At 31.5% G+C, this 20,454-nt stretch overlaps 4 protein-coding genes across 14 annotated transcripts in view; 2 read left to right on the top strand and 2 right to left on the bottom strand.

Moving 5' to 3' along the window:
* Positions 1-10,626, bottom strand: part of LOC115890250 — a 100,295-nt gene extending 89,669 nt beyond the window's left edge. Inside the window, exons 1-2 of the mRNA XM_030910431.1 lie at positions 10,232-10,626; positions 2,547-2,630 (exon numbers count right to left, since the gene is read on the bottom strand). Of these exons, the coding sequence (XP_030766291.1) occupies positions 2,547-2,630; positions 10,232-10,237 (90 nt within the window). The 5' untranslated portion in view covers positions 10,238-10,626. The remainder of the gene's footprint in view (positions 1-2,546; positions 2,631-10,231) is intronic.
* Positions 10,627-14,113: 3,487 nt separating this feature from the next.
* LOC115890259 (thioredoxin-like protein 1) lies at positions 14,114-15,662 on the top strand. Its single transcript, XM_030910441.1, has 5 exons — positions 14,114-14,342; positions 14,414-14,570; positions 14,626-14,733; positions 14,788-15,071; positions 15,130-15,662. The coding sequence occupies exons 1-5, from the start codon at positions 14,245-14,247 to the stop codon at positions 15,338-15,340; spliced, it is 858 nt and encodes a 285-aa protein (XP_030766301.1). The 5' UTR covers positions 14,114-14,244; the 3' UTR covers positions 15,341-15,662.
* Positions 15,663-16,332: 670 nt separating this feature from the next.
* Positions 16,333-18,765, bottom strand: LOC115890258 (poly(A) RNA polymerase, mitochondrial). Its single transcript, XM_030910440.1, has 7 exons — positions 18,530-18,765; positions 18,256-18,446; positions 17,964-18,200; positions 17,707-17,913; positions 17,441-17,655; positions 17,155-17,387; positions 16,333-17,101 (listed from the first exon to the last, which is right to left on the bottom strand). Exons 1-7 carry the CDS (start codon positions 18,636-18,638, stop codon positions 16,506-16,508), a joined length of 1,788 nt encoding a protein of 595 aa, XP_030766300.1. The 5' UTR covers positions 18,639-18,765; the 3' UTR covers positions 16,333-16,505.
* Positions 18,766-18,948: 183 nt separating this feature from the next.
* The window catches only part of LOC115890325 (phosphatidylinositol 4-phosphate 5-kinase type-1 alpha), a 62,236-nt gene continuing 60,730 nt past the window's right edge, over positions 18,949-20,454 (top strand). For 9 of the 11 annotated variants that reach the window (XM_030910512.1, XM_030910509.1, XM_030910507.1 and 6 more), the window contains exons 1-2: positions 18,949-19,253; positions 19,544-19,584. In XM_030910512.1, the coding sequence (XP_030766372.1) occupies positions 19,133-19,253; positions 19,544-19,584 (162 nt within the window). In that variant the 5' untranslated portion in view covers positions 18,949-19,132. The remainder of the gene's footprint in view (positions 19,254-19,543; positions 19,585-20,454) is intronic. The other 2 variants (XM_030910514.1, XM_030910513.1) reach the window with 1 other exon arrangement.

The following is a 20,454-nucleotide window of genomic DNA, read 5'->3' as shown; positions in this document are numbered from 1 at the left end:
TGTATGTCTAACGTTTACACACATCCTTTTTTAATCTCTCTATAACTCGTGTTAATTTTAACAAGTATTAGGTACTGTCATTTCCCAGCTGTCTTTGTCGCTGTTATTTTATTTGTAAATTTTTATGAAGAATGTCATATGAAAAATGTCATTTCGAAGCCAACTCCCTAGGGTTTTCATAAATATTTAGCGTGATTCCTGCAAAATTACCTATTGGAAGTGGTAAGAAAACTTTAAATAAAGGAGTTTTATCTGAACCGCGAGAAAGTAAAATAAAACTACAGACAACCATTATCATCTAGCAGTAATAACCTATGCATGCGAAACCTATAAGGGAATAGATATAGATGTCCATCCACAGAATAAAATCCCTCAAGCGGCAATGGGCAGAACACCTGGCATGAAGGACGGACAACAGATGGACCACAAAAATTACAGCATGGAACTCACAAAGAATTAAAGACCTAAAAGGAAACCAAACCTGAGATGGGACCATGATATTAGGAAATTAGCAGGTATAAGTTGGGACCGCAAACCGAACAATAGACAAGAATGAGCTCAACTACAAAGAGAGTATCTGAATATGTGAGGGAGGCTACATCATAATTGAAAATGGTTGAATAAGCTGAAAATGATAAGGATGATGATGATGACAGACGATCAGAAAGTTAAGAAAATAATATATTTTCACTTTTATTTAGAGATATATAGAACAACCTGTATATTTCATGTTTTTTGAGAGGTCTTTCTTTCGATTGCAAACATATACATACTATAGTTTGTCCTATATTTGTCTGAACCGTTTTAGAATTATTTTGGTTCATTTAAGTTTCCATTTTTCAGTTTTTGCTTATCTGTCAGGCCGATCTATCTAATGCCGATCAGCTTTTTGCCATTCTTGGTAATGCCAAGAAGCTGAAAGTATTCAATTTTAAGAGGTTATTCCTTCGATAAAAAAGTCGTTCGGTTCGGCTTCGCTATGATGTACCAACTTTTAAATAAATATATAATAATGTTAGCATTCAAAGCCAATCGGCCTATACCTATAGAAGAGTTTCCATCACTCCGTCTTTGGATTTCGGCCTGTGCTGATCGGCAAAAGCCAACAAATTGAAACGCGCATTAAGATATGCCTGTTACTAATGTTTAGGCCCACTATGCATTTTTCGTTGTTCCGGTTGCATTGATTAAACTAGAATAAATGAAAAACGGTTCAAGCAAATATAGAGAAACTAATATAAACTTTATCAATCCTATACATTTAAATTATTTTGGATTAAGCAATGGATCCGCTGCCCTACAAAATGCATAAAGTGTGCCTTGGACGCAATTGTTATAGTTTTATCAGTGACAATTGGACTGTTTGGGGCTCTTAATTTCACCACTTTCTTTGTCGTAACGTCGTCTCTTTTCCGTAACTTCGTCTTTTTCCTAACTTTCTGATTGTCTTCATTTTTATATCACTTTTTGGCGGCATAATAAAACCTTAGATGTCCCACATGTAAAGTTTTTTACCACATAGTTCGATGGTAAGTCTGCAGGTATCGCACTCTATATAACTGAAAACGTCTGTGCACCGTTTTTTTCGACCACACTGTTTCTTTCTTCAAAATATTCAAATTCTTCATATACAAATTCGAAGGACAAACAATAAATTCAAAATTGACAAAAGTTAATGATGTTTTGCTGATTTTGAACGTTGGCAAAATAAGAAATTACAATTTTGGAATTTTTACAATACTTCATTTTCAAAATAAAATATTGTACCTGTGTTTTTTGATTAATGTGGTGTGATTGGAAGTAAAATAGTATATAAACGTTTGTTAATTTCTCGATAGTAAGAAACACGTCGGCGTCGCAGTAACTCCGTATATACCTGCTAGCCATACATGGTCCAACTCGGTAGGATGGTTCAATCCATTTAGTCGGGTTGGTTGAAAAAATTGGACGGTTTGTAGACTTGTTTTTCGATAATTATAAATCGACTAACCACGCTGTATAGTCTGGAGGAGTAGTCGCTGTTTATCGCCAACATCCAATTTTTGCCAGTTGTTCTGATTGTATATGGATGGTATCGAGCGCGATTAATTTGTGTTTTTCTTTATTTGGGCATAATCACACTTAATAATAAGTTATCACACTTAATACTTAAGTTATTGAAGTTATTACTGTCCATTCGTAACGAATTGCAATACTCTTCAGTTTTTTAGCAAACTTATGTACCTAAATTTTTGTCTGTTAAACCACTTTTAGTCCATAAGCTTCGTTTTATTCTCATTATAATATAGGTAACCAAAATGTAAGGACAAGAGGGATTTTTGAATAGGAACCATATACTATAGGAAGCGAAATTCAATGATTAAGTGCAGATAGATTTATTATGAAATCGGGTTAATGTGGACGTGTGTACACTTAAACTTGATGCATTTCAGCACTGTTGATGCAGCACTGTTGATACAATTCAGCACATATGTTTACATTTACGTAAATATGAATGCCCTATCCAAACATAACATTGTATATATTCTTCTAAAATTATAACTTACCAGTACTAAAATGGCCAAAGTCAATTGCAGCGGTGCTATGAAGTCGTTTAGGGCTATTTGGAAATTATTCAGTCTTAAAACACCCTGTAAATAAGAAATAAACTATAAATAATTTTTATAATTAATATTTATCTATCATTAAAACAACGACAGTAAAACTAATAAGTACTTTATCAAATCAAGATTTTTGTATGCAATCCCGCGATTTTTCAGTCGAGTTAAAGATAAAAACAAAAATTTCAAATATTTTAGGACAGTAGTAATATAGCCACTATCACAATAATACTTTCAGATTACATACCGGGTGCGTATCAAAAGTGGCTCACCCGTTTAACTTTTTTATTTTTTCAGATAAAACAACGAGATTTGGTATGTTAGTATACGACATCAAGTAGGCCTTTTCACCGAAAATGACTACTTTTGATTTTTAAATGTGACCCTCGGTATATTTTGACTGTATTCAATAGAAAATGACATTCTGAACAGAATGACATATATATCTCAACTTTTGACATTTTCGCTTAAAAAAAAATCGTATTTCAATCTAGAGTGCCATAGTTGTGTTAAAAACATTAATTTTTAATCAAGGAACCTTGGAAAAATAGATTTGATCGTCTAATGTTTTTCGTGTCTTATCCCCTGGTCGGTTAAAAGATGCCCATATCGTACTTTTAATCATATTTTATTTTTAGCCGACCATACCAACAGGTATGGTAGGCTATTAAGATCGGCAAAAAAAAACTTTTTTTAATTTCACTCAAAATGAGTTATTTGGGTCAAAAATGACCTAAATACAAAATATTTTCATGGTGTCTGTCTGTCTGTCTGTCTGTAACACGATAACTCAAAAACCCCTAAACCGATTTTAACCAAATTTAGCACAAAAATACTGTGGCATCCGAGAATCTGGCTATTAGTTTTTGATGGGGGTGTGGGGTTGGTAAAAATTTAAAAAAATCGTAACTCCAAAATTACAGTAGCTTGCGAAACGCGGTTTTCAATTTAAGATTAGGAATAATATTTGCAACAAAATTTGTAATAAGATCAAAATCAGTCGCAAAGTCGCAGTTTTTCAGATAATTGAAACTAAAAGAACTGTCTACCAACATTTTATTAACATATTTTAGTATGGGCGGCTATACGTGCCTCCCGGCGCCGATTTTTTTCAAATGGAACAAAGGTTTGGTTTGCTTTGGTTTGGTTTGGGTTCATAATATATTTAGAAAAAGCATTTTTTAAGAATAATTTGGTACCATACACTTGGTATTTTGCCACAAATAAACTATATACGAAAATGTCAAAAATTGACATATGACATGTCATTCTAACCAGAGTGTCATTTTCTATCGAATAAAGAAAAACAATACCGAAGGTGTCATTTTAAATCAAAAGTTGTAGTCATTTCCGGTGAAACAGGAAGTGACCAAAAACAATTGAATACGTCAATCAATCCTGATTTATGTCATATACACTAATGTAGCAAATCTCGTTTTTTTACCTGAAAAAAATTAAAAAGTTATAGGGGTGAGCCACTTTTGAGACGCACCCGGTATATCCTGATCCAAGGTTATTACAAAATATTTCAATATAAAAGAGCATTTTTCTTTTAAGTTATTCTTCCTTATATAAATACAAGTTTGCAACTTTCTATATTTTTTTCATTTCTTTTTATGTAACAGACTGTCCTAAATATTTGATCACCCTCAATTTGCATAATTTATCTGTCTGATCGACCGAACCTTAAATTCTCACTTGAATTCAAGTCAAGATGCTTCAGATAACAAAAAAAATAAATGAGCATCATCATTATTCGATTGTCTTCATAATGGACTGTGATGTAAGAAATGTTCAATTATTTTGCACTACCCAAGGCTGGCACTGTGGCCAGAAATGACCTAAATGACCGGCAAGGAGCCACTTTCTTTTTTTTTCTGATTGATATCGAATACTATCGATCGTTGCAAAAAAGTTTGATTGGTCTTTAACCTCGGATGAAGTAAGCAAGATTTTATTCTGTAAGAACAAATCATATTTTTATTTAATCCTGTAACTTAAATAGATTTGAAATAAAAAAAGCAAGGCTGTTACAGTAAACAAACCCAAAATTAATTGTCATATCGCTATAGTGTCTATTGCATGTAAAGAATGTTCGACCATCGTTCAACGTCACGTCATATTATATTGTCGAACTCTCTCAATCCCTTGCCAACTAGATGAAAGAGATTGGTGACATTCGGTATTTTGTAAAGTACTGCATATTCTTTTTAATTGTAATTTTTATTTTCATTTGATTTGGGGTTATAATTTTCTTGACGGACACCGACCAATGTCAAAATTAAAATATGATTAGTGCTGTAAAACAAAATTCAATTTTTTTATTACAAAAATGCCTCAAAGATTTAACCAAAATGAACAAGAGCTCATTGCTAAGCATATAAGTTATTTTTCTCGAGAAAAAGGCGCTGGTTAAGAGTATTCCAATAAGAGGTTTAATAAAATAAAAGTTTCATAACATACCTAAAAGTTATTTATGGCAGTGCGTAGCTGGACAGTATACGTGAAACACAATCTGCCGAATGGCCCCCACGACTCTGGCAGCACACAATTCTTTTGTGGAAATTTTCCATTGCTGCTGATACATATCTGGAGTTATGTTACGAATTATTCCCCTAATTTCTTCTTTCAGTTTTTGAATGGTTTGCGGATTGTTTGCAAATCCCGATGCATGCTCAACGTGTCATAGCATATTCTTTAAACTGTGGTCATAGTTTGGTGCGTTTTTTGAGCTGAAGGTATCATAGGGCCGTATTTTTAAGCAGGGCGCCCATTGAATCGGATCGGATCGGATCGGCACGGCATCGCTCAGTCCGGAAACGTCCAACACCCGTTCACCAAATCGGTATGCTTTAGTTTATCAGTCGAAATATAATTTTTGTGGCGTGTAGTTTATTTTACTTCGGAAATTTTATAAACAATACTTAATCATTTATATAATATGAGCTCTTCATCTTCTTCTTCCCAAGCATTTTCCTTTCGTGAACTGTCATAATAATATTTACTAGCTAGATCATAGAGGTGTGGATATTCTCTAACAGTATTAATTAAAAGTTCTTTATTCATTGTAAACAATAAATAGCACACAAAATAATCAACTACAAGGTAGTACACACTGTTTACATCAAATACAACGAGAAAACTGATCGGACCTTCGGAATGTTTTGGCCTCTCTACCAAAAAAGACTGATTCCGAAGCCAACCGATGGACGTTGCCGAGCGGGCCTGAAGCAGTGCGCGGATTTCTAACCTATTTCTACTTATTTCCAAATAAGTTTAAATTACCTATACCGCAGCCTCCTCATAAAAGCAATGAGAGAATTTATGTCCCAGTATTGAAGGAGGACAGAAAAACGAGTCGAATGGTTTCAAGACATAGGTTCATCCTTCTTTAGTCAAACCTCCTACCACACAAGGATAGACTTATGTAGGAAACGCATTGAAATTCTATAGCCATCCTTTAACATCGGGACAGGAATTTAAGCGGTACCCTCCGTATAGGTAATTTAAACGTATTTGCTTATTTCAAATCATTCCGACAGGACTGTTCCGTGCCGATCCGATCCGATCCGATTCAATGGGCGCCCTGCTTTGGCCGACCATACCAACAGGTATGGTAGACTATTAAGATCGGCAAAAAAAAGTTTTTTTTAATTTTACTCAAAATGAGTTATTTGGGTCATAAATGACCTAAATACAAAATATTTTTATGGTGTCTGTCTGTCTGTCTGTCCGTCTGTAACACGATAACTCAAAAACCACTAAACTGATTTTAACCAAATTTGACACAAAAATACTGTGGCACCCGAGAATCTGGCCATTAGTTTTTGGTGGGGGTAGGGGGTTCGTAAGGGGGTATGGGAGGGGGTTAAAAATTTTAAAAAATCGTAACTCTAAAATTACAGTAGCTAGCGAAACGCGGTTTTCAATTTAAGATTAGGAATAATATTTGCAACAAAATTTGTAATAACATCAAAATCAGTCAAAGTCGCAGTTTTTGAGATATTCCGTGTTTCTGTAGTCCATTTTTGAGAAAATCCGTGTGGAGAACTCCAAACTCCCATCGGACGCGACCCCAGATGGCGGATAGGGAAAATAATCGCGGACCAAAATTGGAAAAATTCTTTTACTTTGAAACTAAAAGAACTGCCTACCAACTTTTTATTAACATATGTTAGTATGGGCGGCTATACGTGCCTCCCGGCGCCAATTTTTTTGAAGATGAAAACGAACAAGCTGTTACAGTAAACCGAGAACGATACCGAACGTTGATTGATTTTTTTATGGAATCAAATAATGGATATGGATATAGAGAATATGTGGTTCCAATAAGATGGTGCGACATGTCATACAGCAGGTGAAACACTGAATTTATTGCGTACACAGTTTAGTGTGAGGCTTATATCCAGGAATGCATGGGGACGTAAATTGGCCACCAATGTCAAAGCTTACGAAAACAATCCGCAAACTGTTGAACAATTGAAAGAAGAAATTAGGCAAATAATTCGTGATATAACTCCAGAAATGTGTTCAGCAATAATGGAAAATTTCAACAAAAGAATTGTGTGTTGCCAAAGAAGTCGTGGTGGCCATTTGGCAGATATTGTATTTCAAGTATAATTGTATACTATCTAGCTACGCACTGCCATAAATAACTTTTAGGTATGTTATGAAACTTTTATTTTATTCGCTATCATCATCCGAAACCTCTTATTGGAATACCCTTTTGAACACTGTTGTCCGTGGATGCCGTATATGAAGTAATTACAATGGAAAGATATAATATTCCTATATAAAATACAAATTGATAGCGTTTTTAAATAATATAGGGAGTTGCTGACGCTGTGAAAATAGTAATTTCAACAGTCCAAAGGCTTGGAATTAAAAAGATCGTAACTGATTAAAAAAAGAGTTAAGAAAAATGCTGAAAAAAAAGGAATTGGCTCAACCAATAACATAGAAACGTACTTAAAATTTTCTGAACAATATGAACTGATCGCAGACACACCCTAAAACTCATATCTGACATATAATGATGAAGTAACGTTGAACGATGGCTGAACAGTCTTTACATAGTTATAACTGATTTCCAACACTTATATTAAGTATTAATGATTAATTAAAGAAAATATAGAGCAACTAAATGCTAACTTCTACATCAATCAAATTAAATAAAACTAATTATTACTAATCCTTAATGTCGTTTGATTCATTATAGCAATAGTTCAGAAAGCGATTACATATAATAAAATTTTATTAAATAAACAGGTTTGTTTCATAATAAACTATGATTTATTTATCGTTATATCAGAAATGTAACTGCATTTTAGTTGTTGTTTATTCTAGTGAAAGTTATATCAGATAATAAGAGAATTTAGGTAAGCTATTTGTCTTGTCCAATATGTAATAGACCAGTTTCAAAAGCACAAACGTTTTTCATATTTTTGTTGAAATGCTTGTAATAAGTAAAAAAATAAGAATTATTGAGATCCTTAATTTTGAATTACCCCCAATCAGGTAAATAACCTTCAAAGACACAATTGGACAATTATTCCAGTACATACCATATAATCAAGAAAAAAACGGCGGCAAAGACGGTTGGGGAATGACAATGGATGATAATTTTAAGCCTTAAACTAAGAATGCCTTACGCCTATGCAGGCTAGAAGCCTCCATACTTACGTCATATACTTGGCCTGTACTCTTCTTTATTTTTAATGGCGCTTCCTGCCAAATGGTCCTAAGAAGGCTTTCTTATTTTTGTACTTAGTAAAAATGACTTTTAAATGGTATAGATTAAAATTCGAGAAGAAAAAAGTGGAATTAGATTGGTATGTCTCTGTGTCTGGAAACGTTCTATCCTTTTTTAATCGTTTTATGAGAGTGTTAAGTTTTATGCCAATTTTTAGTAAATGACGTCTAGAGACTGACCTCACCAAAATTATCATCGACTGTCATTCTTCAACCGGCTTTGACGCGGTTTATTTTTCGAGCATACGGTACTATGTGATCGAATAAAAATGAAAGCACAGTAGATGTAGAAAAATCATTACACTTTGAAACTTAGTCCTGGATCTCCATCGCTAAGGGTTTTTCCAGTTACAAAATTAATCATGTAGTTATGTTTTATACATATAAATCAAATTATAACATGTATACAGTATGTTCAAAATGAGAATATACTACATCAGTTCTCTGTCATTATAATTTAATGTTTTCTATCGAAATCGTACTGTCTCTCGCTGGACTTTATGTTATTATATACCGGGTGCGTCTCAAAAGTGGCTCGCCCCTATAACTTCTTTATTTTTTCAGATAAAAAACGAGATAGATTTGGTATTTTAGTATACGACATAAATTAGGATTGATTGACGTCATCAATTGATTTAGGTCACTTCCTGTTTAACAGGAAATAACTACAACTTTTGATTTTTAAATGGTACCTTCGGTATTTTTCTACTTTATTCGATAGAAAAACACTCTAAGTAGAATGACATATCATATGTCAACTTTTGACATTCTCGCTGAAAAAAATGTATTTTCAATCTAAAGTGCCATGACTGTCCCAAAAACACTAATTTTTAATCAACTTGCCTTGTAAAAATGGATTTGATGGTCTAATGTTTTACGTGTCTTATCCTGGCCGGTTAAAAGAGGCCCAAGTTATATATTTTTAATCATATCTTAATTTTTTCAAATGGAACGAGGGTGGCTAATTGGTAGGTATATTTAGAAAAAGCATTTTTTTACGAATAATTTCGTGCCACACACTGGGTATTTCAAGTCAAATTGTCGTTATACGTGAGATGTGATATGTGAAACTGTCAAAAGTTGACATGTAATATGTCATTCTATTCAGAGTATCATTTTTTATGAAATAAAGTTAAAAATACCGAGGGTGCCATTTAAAAATCAAAAGTTGTAGTCGTTTCCGGTGAAACAGAAAGTGGCCGAAAAGAATTGAATACGTGAATCAATCTTAATTTATGTATAACATACCAAATCTCGTTTTTTTATCTGAAAAAATAAAAAAGTTATAGGGGGTGAGCCACTTTTGAAACGCACCCGGTATATATAATTTTAATTAAATCATTAATATTAAATGTTAATTAATTTTTATAGAATAATAAATAAAAAAACCTAAATAAATATTAAACTAAATTAATTGGCTATCAAGTCTTAGAAGACAAATAAAAATAATTAGTTAAGCCTACACTACAAAATGTATCAAAAGGTTTCTTGTCCACTTGACTGTTGATGTCTCCTTGAAAATTCTAATTTAGTTGTACGTTTGCAATAGTTTATCCAACATTGTCGAAGAGGATTCATGACAGTGACAGTTGGGTCTGTCATTTTAATTCACAACTGACTCATTGGACAGACTATATTAATTTTCGGTGTACGATTTAGCTTTTTTTAATTATCGTATTAAATGTTAAAAATTAGGCTTCGATCGTTTTTTTTATTATATCACTAGATAAATTTTATTACCTAAAAAGCATTTATCCACTCAGTTTAGGAATATACAGATACTTAGATCTATTTATACGTTTTTATATTTGAAAAAGACTAAGTAAATATTTAAAATCTGCAGAAAAACGGAAATAAACAAAACCTGTGAAATTCCTTACCTTCATCGTGTAATAAATATTCTAACTAAATCCTTATTTAAAGTCGTAAATCCAGCTTAAAATAAACAATTTTATCACAGCAGGTACGGGCGCATACACTCTATTCCTCATAAAAATCGAACTTTTACGCGACCACGACCGTACGCGCGTCTATAATTTGAAAAAATCTACGAATACCCGGCCCTGTACGAGTGATGTCCATATTAGCGCGCTTTTTCGTCGATGTAAATCGATAATATGTCGATAATTCGGCGTTTTTGATATTATGACATGCTGTCAAAGCAGCGCGTTCAACAAATGAAAATCGAAAGCAAGCGCACCGCCGCACACCGCCAACTTCTCGCTCGTTTTCGTGATTTCGACTGTGCGAGTATGTGAACGTTGGTCCGTGGTCGCGGTGAGCCGCGCCGAGGTTGAAAGCAAAAGCTGCATTGAGGCTTGCGCAGAAGTCGACGTTGCCGTTAATACTTAAGTATCGGAGTAATTAAAATATTGTTTTTGAATACCTTGATAGAAATAAATTAAAAATATATTTAAGAAAAAATTAACTGTTGCTTCCACGCCTGGACGAATCAGTTAAATACAAAAGATTGATTATACAGGGTGTCAAAAATTTAGTGTATCTAACTTAGGTGGATGATTCTGCAGATAAAAATAAAATAAAAAGTTTCTATATAAAATGCTTCCCGCAGAAGTTACAGCCCTCGAAGTGGTAAATAAAAATAATACGTTATATTTTGTTTATTTTTAGTATAAAAGTAAACAACTAGTATAAAATTCCGTAACAACCCTGAAAGGGTACTCTCAATTAGGGTAGAGCTAGAGTACTACTGGCGGTACTTCTTTTATACTTAAAAATACAGTAATTTCAATAAATTATATAAAAAGCTAGAATTTTTCTACAAAGAAAAATACTCTTCGTTTAGTTCGAAACGGTGAACCGTTTTCAAGATATTTGCGTTTAAAGATTACGAAGCGTATAGATTTTAGTTAGGGACATCATGAGATTAATTTAATTATAATTTCTTTACACATTTTAACATTTTGTTAAATCAAATTTCAAGAAAATTAGTTTATTAATATTTTAAAAATAAACAAAATAAGTATATTATTTTTATTTATTCTCTCTAGGGCTGTAACTTCTTCAGGAACCATTTTAGGGCATATAGTATATGTTCATAGGAACTTTTTGTTTTATTTTTCAGGCTTTAATCACTCACCGAAGTTAGATACGCTATTTTTTGGACACCCTGGTATATGTAAAAATGTGTTGACCCGTGAAGAGATTTAAAAGTGAAACAAAAAACCAGGAACGACTATTCACACTCTTGGGAAACACATAATATGTAATAATACTGTATGATCGAAAAAAAAACGGCGTCAGCGATGGCTATGAAATGAAGATCGCTGTCATTGTATATGGGAAATGTCATTGATCGTCATTTCCCAGCCAAATGGACGCCTTTTTTTCGATCATACGGTATTTCGAGTATAGATATTCAAGTCAAATGGTACTCCTGATGGTACGTTCCAATTACAGGTGTAATATATAAATGGCTTCCCGTACAAAACCTTCGACGCTCTGGCGTCGTAATTGTAATACAGGGTGCCCCAGAAAAAAGTGCAAATATTTTAAGGGGTGGTAGATCTCGATAAAAGAAACATATTTTCTATCTATCGTTTTTCACATAAGTCCAAAACTTTGAAAATTTCGAAAAAATATGATTTTTTGCAAAAATTTTGGGAACCACTGGATCTTTTCTGGATTTTCTTTCTTGTAAATTTAATCTACTACCTATGTTGCCATATTATCAAGAAATTATGTTTTTAACTAAAAACTAAAAAAATTTCCAAAAAAATTTTCAAAAAATTCCGAATTTTCAAAAAAATGTTTTTGCGAAAAAAACGTCATAATCGTGTTTCTGGGGTTGAACTATACTACCAGTTAAAATACCGTATGATCGAATAAAAACGGCGTCAACGATGGCTATGAAATGAAGATCGTTGTCATTTTATATGTAAAATTATATGGGAAATGTCATCGATCGTCATTTCCTAGCCAACTGGACGCCATTTTTTTTCGATCATACGGTATTTGCACTTATTTCTTTGAAACCCTGTATATTGAAAAAGTCGATACCAATTTAAAGAGCTGGGTTCTTAGAACAATTAGATTATATTTTTAAGATGCCTATAGGGCCTGTTCCACTGCGACCGTTTCTGATCAATTAATTGTGCTCCTCTTCTGATATTTCTATACAGGGTGAGTCTTAAATAACTGTAAATATTTTTAGGGGTGGTATATTTCGACACCAGAAACTCGATTATGAGGTTATTTTAGCGAATTTTCGGGAAATTTTTAAAATTTGTAATTTTTTGAAAAAAAAATTGACTTTTTTGAGTTTTTAGTTAAAAAACATAATTTCTTGATAATATGGTATTATATAGGTATTATATTATATTATATTATTATATAGGTAGTAGATTAAATTTACAAGAAAGAAAACCGAGAAAAGATCCAGTGATAACATCCAAAATTTAATCAAAAAGTATTTTTTTGGAAATTTTTGAAGTAAAATAACTCGGTTATTTTCTTATTTGAAAAACGATAAAATATTTTTCTTTTGTTTGAAGCCCTGAAAATATTTGTCCTTATTTAAGACTCCCCCATATACGTAGGTTACATTTCGCCAGTCCTATCCTTTTCAAAACGCCTAATAACTTCGAGACTGAAGACTGAACCCACCATAAAGCTCTTTTGTATCAAATGATAATTCACATACTACAGGGGTGCCGGCACACCCGGGCACCCCTGTAGTTACGCCAATGCATAATATGTGTTTAATTGTTTCTTCTTTACTTTAACAAAATCTGCACATGGCGTCGTCGGCAGATTTTGTTAAAGTTTGGCAGCGTCGCTCAATCCAATCATGCTTCAGATGACTAGGTATAGGGACTAGGGCTCTTGTTTTTTTTAAATATCAATAATATAAATATTAAAAAATTAACACATTTTTTCAATAAAACGTTTAGGTACATGAATTTCTTTGTCAATAAATTCGATAGACATGGTTATCAACTCGTGTTCCCGTAGATATTTAAATGCTTTTTAATCTTCCAAATTGATATTGAATTGTTCTGACAACTTTGAATGAGCTGCTTTGCTTAATATAATATGTTCAAATCATTTTTTGAGTCATTTACGATATTTTTGACTTATTTCTTTTTCTTCGAATAGTTTATTTCCTCGTGCTGGCGATGAAATAATAAAAAAATGTCAATTATATTATTGTCATTATTTATATTATATTATTAAAATGGTTTTATAATTATCTAAAATATATACCGTATGATCGAAAAAAAACGGCGTCCAGTTGGCTGGGAAATGACGATCGATGACATTTCCCATATAAATTTACATATAAAATGACAGCGATCTTTATTTCATAGCCATCGCTGTTGCCGTTTTTTCTCGATCACACGGTAGGTACCTTAGGTAGGTACTATCTTCGTCTTCATTTTGAATATATTTCGAAATGCATCATGTTTATTAAAAAAATACTTCAAAAGTGTTACAAAGAAATGATCCTTTGAATAAAAATTATTGAAAGGATCATTGATGATCCATCCTTTCATTGACCAAATGATCAATCTGATGATAATAAATATTTTTTGTCAAGTTTCAATTCAATCCTTTCAATTCATTTTCAAATCTTTCATTTTAATAATTTTAATTCAATTTTTCCCGCTGTGCGTCCTCTTTTTGGCATATTTCGTAACTAATCCTAATTTGGAACAGAAATCTGTAAATCTAAATACATTTCAGTGTCCAACGAAGGTCCAACGGTATTTATTTATTTTTCTATGGTCACCATCTGTCACTGTCATTAATTTTTGAGCAAATTTTGAGTTTTGAGGTTATATTCGAATAATTTTTCGTCAGTCATCTTCGTTTCTTAGAACGTTTGAATTTCTAAAACTGTGTAAAGAAAATATACTTATATACCTTTAAAATGGGTCTTGTTAAAGCTGTAACAGACGAATCAAACTTTCAAGCCGAATTAGCAAGTGCAGGTACCAAACTCGTAGTAGTTGATTTTACGGCAACATGGTAAGTTCCCGTCCTCTTTTGCTCCCATTAACTTATTTAAGATATAAAAAAAAACAATCTTTTTCTTATAGGTGTGGCCCGTGTCAAAGAATGGCCCCAGTTTTTCAACAGTATGCTACAAAATACCCAAGAGCTGTATTTTTGAAAGTCGATGTTGATCAGTGCCAAGAAACTGCAGCAGCACAAGGCGTATCTGCTATGCCCACATTTATATTTTATAGAAATCGAGTAATATATAGTCATAACATTAATTTTACAGTTTTTATACATATTTTGTTTTCAGACTAAAGTAGATAGATTGCAAGGTGCAGACCCTCCAGGTTTGGAAGCGAAAATTCAGCAATACTATGGATCTGAGGAAGGAGAAGATTCAGAAGGTGTAGCAGGTCATGTAAGAAAGCTTTCTGGAATATCATATTACAAAAACTTAAAAACCTATTTTTAGATGGATTTATCACCATTTATTACTAAAGCACAATGTGAATGTCTTAATGAAAGTGATGAGCATCCTTTAGCTCATGCCCTTACTTCAGGTGGAGGTTATTTACAATCAGATTGTGATGAACAACTTATTATTTCTATTGCGTTTAATCAAGCTGTGAAGATTCATAGTCTAAAAATTAAAGCACCTGCTGATAAGGGACCCAAGAACATTAGAATATTTATTAATCAACCAAGAACATTAGATTTTGATCTAGCTGATAGTTATACAAGTGTTCAGGATTTGAAGTAAGGTTAATTACTTTAATTAAATGATTTGTATTTATGTATCTTGTTTAAACTCTAGATTGTCCCCGGAAGATTTAGAAGACAATTTAATTAATCTAAGATATGTAAAATACCAAAATGTTCAAAACATTCAATTATTTGTAAAGGATAATCAGTCAGGAGGTGATATAACACAAATAGAACATTTAGCTGTTATAGGATCTCCAATCAGTACAACTAACATGGGAGATTTCAAAAGAATTACAGGCAAGAAAGGTGAAAGTCACTAAATTGAGAGTTCCATTGTTGCTTTTATTAACTTAGGAAATTAAACAGTCTTTTTTAATATTGTCTTCATTTTAACGTACTATTTAAACAAAATTTAAAATTTTATTTAAAAATAAATTAAATAGAACCAGGGTTGGGTAGGTAGAAAATTTTATATATTCTACCATACTTTTTACATGTAGAATATTAATTTTCTACATCAACTAATTGTCTGCATTTTCTACCTGACCATGTGTAGAATATTAGTTATGTATACTATTATATATACCATTTTTTTTATATTTGTTTATGATTAGTACAAGAAATAAATAAGAATAATCCTAATTGTTATTTATTATTTAACAAATGGCTAATAATATATGTCATAAAACTTTAACTATGAATTTTTATATTATCTGAAACAGATGGTCTGCCCAATGGGAGGATCCAACGGTGACTTGTGATTTGTTGAAAAGATTATAGATTATAGTGTTTTAGATTTAAAAAACTATTTCTCAATAGTAAAAATCAAAAATAACAGGAAAAAAACCCTAACATAATGATAAAAATAAGAACTACAAACTAAAATTACTATTTTATGTATATACTTTATAAAACCAGGGTTCCTGTAAAATATACCATATAAACCTGTACTGATTTTTTTCTAAGGTCTTCATTTAAATAGAATAAAATAATCTATTAGTCTTCAGATCTATTACTGTCTCTTATCTTCAGTAGTTAGAACCGTCCCAGTATAGAGACAACATGCTCACGTATTATAGTTTTAACACTTATAGAATTAAAGAAAATACTCAGGAGGAAGCACTTGCAAAGGAAAAAACAGCTTTAAATATACTAAATTATTAATTTTGAACATATGTCTCCAAAAAAATCCTATGTGGGTATTTCGCCACTGCACTGAAAATCTACAAAATAAAATAGTTATTTTTTCTAAACACTTCTGCGTTAAACCCAAACGGACACTACTTGTCAGAAGTTATATTATTTGAACATATGCTTGGATTTTTTACATTTTCTACTTAATATTCGACATTTTCTACGCTTTTTTTGACATGCACGTAGAAAATTAATATTCTACATGTCGTTACCCAACCCTGAATAGAACCAATATGTCTGTAGTAAAAACAAACATTTTTTTGTAAACTTTATTTAATATATTTTATAAAATTATATTTTTTTACTTTTCTTTTGTTTTTGTGTTACTTCCAAAGCTTTTATATTCTCTTTAGTCTTTTTTCTAATATCTGATACTTGTTTCTCAATCTGTTTGTTCTTAAAATTAATATGACTTTCTCCAGATTCATTATTTTCACCTTCAAACAAATCGGACACATCCATCAATCTATTGTGCTTTGTCGAAGCAGCAAAGTTTAATTTGTACTTAGCATTATATTTATTTTGGAATATACCAAGTAGTCCTTTATACGTCTGACTACTTTCTTGTGACTCCAACAGCCAAGCTGCATTTCTTACTTCTATTTTAAACCTTTCTAGTTCATCATAACTGACATTTTTACTAACATTCAAACCCCTTTCTAAAGGATTTACAATATAAAGAGCACTGTGTTCTGGTTTTGATATTGAAGCAGCTTCATTTAGACATATAGCCTTATTTTCAAAATCAAACTGTGAATAGAACTCAAAAAATTCAAAGAGGAGACTTTCCAAGGATTTATCATTTTCCTTTTTGAATTTGAGCTTTGTGATGTCTCTTAAAAATGTACAGTTAATTCCATCTTCAGTGATAAAATGATCACTAGGTGCTACAAATAGAAAAAATATATTTTTTCTATAGTTTTAAGGGTAGAAAAATTACCTGCATGTTTTACTAGGGTATTAAATGTTGGCAGGATAGGTGGAGAATGTAATGGTCTTTGTAGAAAAGCCAGAGCTAGCAATGTCAAAGAAAAGTTTGATATCCATTTCCCTGGAGAATTATTAGTTAAAAATACCTCTTTTGCCCATTTTCTTATTACAAATATTAAGGGTCTCACCCTGTTATCTATCTCTCCCATTAAGTACAAGAAATCGGACATATATACACCACTCCTATAAAACAAAACTGGTGTGAGATCAAATTTAATAAAATAAAATATAAATACATGGTGGTCATAGAGAGGTCACACTCAATGTTTGTCAATTGTTGATGGTATTTTAGAATAGGTATTCGAGCTTGTAATATTCTTCTTACATGACTACATCCTGGTAAAAATAAATGAATGAAATCACCTAATACCTCCATGTTTTTTTGGTTCATGTTCCTATCAGACCCTGAACCAGCTTTGCAATGATAAATTAATCTACTATTTTCATTTTCCTATTAAAATATAGATAGTATTTTTTAGGATATATTAAATTGTTCATATACCTTATGACCTGTCAATTTTAAAACCAAATCTAAATCACAGTCCATTTTACCAAAGCCATTTACAGAGGATCCAAATGGATAAGCACATACATTTGGAAAGAGACCACTTACAGTACTTTCAATTTGTTTCGCTGTTATAAATCTTAATCTTTGGCCTACATCATTTAGTTTTGTTAACATATATAACTCTTGAATTTGAGCTGAAACCTTTGGTCTTGTTGGTAAATTACAATAAAACAGAGGTGACAATTTCTTACTGAAGTGCAATGACTTAGAGCTGTTTTCAAATTTTCTTCACTAATTACACTGGTGCCATTCTCAACCAATAATTTTGCTGTTTTATTCTGTTTAAGTTTACCTAATTTGTTATTCGGAGCTCGAAACCATAAAAATGGTGACTGAACAGGTACTGTCTGGTTCTCCTGAATATGACTACTAACGGATAATATCTTATTGACATCAAGTTCATTTTTAAATTCTACAATTATAAAATGCTAAAAAGAAATAATAAAAAAAATTATTCACAAAAAAATATTTGTTTTAATTTACCATCTGCTCTGAATTATCACTATAGTGTAGCATATCTTTAACTTCTCCAATAGTACTGCAGTAAGAATACAGTTCATTGTAAGATTTAGCAGACTGCACTTGTACTAAAATACTTCTTGATGCTTGAGCTCTTCGATTCTGAATCATTGTCATAAAAGGTACAAAGGTATTGTCATTTGCTTGTCTTGAAACTTATTAAATAAACGATATATTTTAAAATTGTACTGTTAACATTATTAAGTCTATGTAAAACAATAGTTTTATTACTTATTACCTTGAGTAGAACATAATTTTGATCCATTTATTTTTGGAATGGTATTCTTATAAATGGTACGGTTGTTAAGTTTTATAAAACTTGTACCAAATCGACATAAAATAACCATCTCACCTTTTGGATTTACCTATTCTTGATCGTATAATACTTAAGACAACAATAGAATTCAAAATTACATTTTTTTAAAAATGCATTGAAATGGAATTCAATTGAGGTTAGAATTTTGACACTGGTACATTTGGACTACTTAAGAGATTTCAGATCACCACAGAAAATATTTTTAATAAAATAGATAATATTTTTATATTATATATGATCTATATGATTTATGCCCCATTGGTTCCATCTGTTGGCTATATAATAAAGTTATAATAATTCACGTGATCACCAGATCACCACCCTGCCACTGATAATTAGGTGGGGGTAGAAATTTGACAATGAAATTGTTTATGTCAAAAATCGAAAATTTCCTTGATTTCTCTGACAGTTTCTGAAAATTTGTCCATAATTTTTCTGCTTTCTAGAAAAATATGCAAATAAAGTTTAAAGGGTTGTCTTACGGGTGTGTTAGTTTACGATTTAGTGTGTTGATACTGTAGGAAAATGGCCACGGGCGACACTATAGAAAGTATTGAAGTTTTACAATCAAATTCAGCATTGAGTATGAACAATTCCAAGGAACCTCCTGGAATTGATGAAGCTGAAACAGAAGGCGAAGCTGAAGGTATGTTTTCTTACTTTATGTTCCACTTAAAAGTATTTCAAATAAACCAACTACTACTTAAGCTTTACATCTTTTTGTATCAACTTAGACTAGATAATTTTAAATTTTGAATTTATCAACTAATTTCTTTAATGATGTTCTTTGTACTATTTACACAAAGGCTATATTGACTGCTATATAACTTTCCAATAACTAATTACTTTTTTATATTATGAGTCAGTGGACATTCTTGTTATTAATACTACCTTGAATTTGCTCATCATACATATATGTTTTTTTTATTATTTCAGACAAGGACAACATTTCAGTGTTAAACAAAAGTCTTCAAGATGTAAGTAAATATTTACTTAAGCCTGGATATTGTTTTAATATCATTATTATTTTCACATAGAATATTTGTAATGTAACATAACAATCGATTATTATTTAGTTTCTATAAAGAATTACTTAAAATTATACAGAGACAGAAGGTCTATAAGTAGTAGTATTAACGGATATATTGTTATTAATTATTCGGGATTAGGGACAATTCATTTATATTTTTGTTAAATATTTTTCAAAAAAGTCATTTTCAGCTTTATATTTTGTTTACTATTTAGCTTGTTAGGAGATACTTATTAATAGTAATTACAACACTGCAAGTATATATTTGTGCAGTCATCACGGAGGTCTGTAGAATGAATGCATAGTATTCAAATAGGTAGCTAGAGGGTTTTCGAGAGACAGAAATATGTATGATTAAATTCAAAACATGTTGATATAAATGTAATATACAACTAGCATTCCAATTAGTTTAATTGGTAGTAATTGAACTGTATTTGAACAAAAACATTTTTTATAATGATTGATACGTCTAGGCAGTATACAAGTTTTTTTAAATAAAAGTTTGCAAAATAAATTAAGTAAAAATATATAAATTCATAGGAAGTCAATTTGTTAATACTCGTATGTCTTAGTCTACGTATGTCTTATCTATGAATTTGAAAATGTAAAAGTAGTATCGTTCCAGAAAATTAATAGTAAACACAACTATATTGGAAGGTCATTGTGAAATTGACCTTTAGATTCATAATATATTTTAAATGGTGTTCCAATTATGCAAATTACCCAAGTTAATTTGTGTTTTTAAGCACGTTCAATATGTTCAGGATATATCAGTAAAATATGTTATATTGTAAGGCAATATAGTTAATGGCAATTC

The sequence above is a fragment of the Sitophilus oryzae genome, unplaced genomic scaffold, assembly GCF_002938485.1.
Source record: "Sitophilus oryzae breed Bouriz unplaced genomic scaffold, Soryzae_2.0 scaffold_860_pilon_pilon, whole genome shotgun sequence".
NCBI lineage: Eukaryota > Metazoa > Arthropoda > Insecta > Coleoptera > Curculionidae > Sitophilus > Sitophilus oryzae.
Note: the sequence above shows the minus strand (reverse complement) of the source record. Positions and strands in the feature narration are given on the sequence as shown.

Coding starts and splice junctions, on each gene's coding strand:
- LOC115890259 (XM_030910441.1), top strand. CDS start 14,245: ATGGGTCTTGTTAAAGCTGTAACAGACGAATCAAACTTTCAAGCCGAA. Junction 14,343..14,413: donor GTTGATTTTACGGCAACATG/GTAAGTTCCCGT, acceptor TTTTTCTTATAG/GTGTGGCCCGTGTCAAAGAA. Junction 15,072..15,129: donor ACAAGTGTTCAGGATTTGAA/GTAAGGTTAATT, acceptor TTTAAACTCTAG/ATTGTCCCCGGAAGATTTAG.
- LOC115890258 (XM_030910440.1), bottom strand. CDS start 18,638: ATGGTTATTTTATGTCGATTTGGTACAAGTTTTATAAAACTTAACAAC. Junction 18,447..18,529: donor AAAATTATGTTCTACTCAAG/GTAATAAGTAAT, acceptor TTATTTAATAAG/TTTCAAGACAAGCAAATGAC. Junction 17,656..17,706: donor TAAAATTGACAGGTCATAAG/GTATATGAACAA, acceptor ATATTTTAATAG/GAAAATGAAAATAGTAGATT.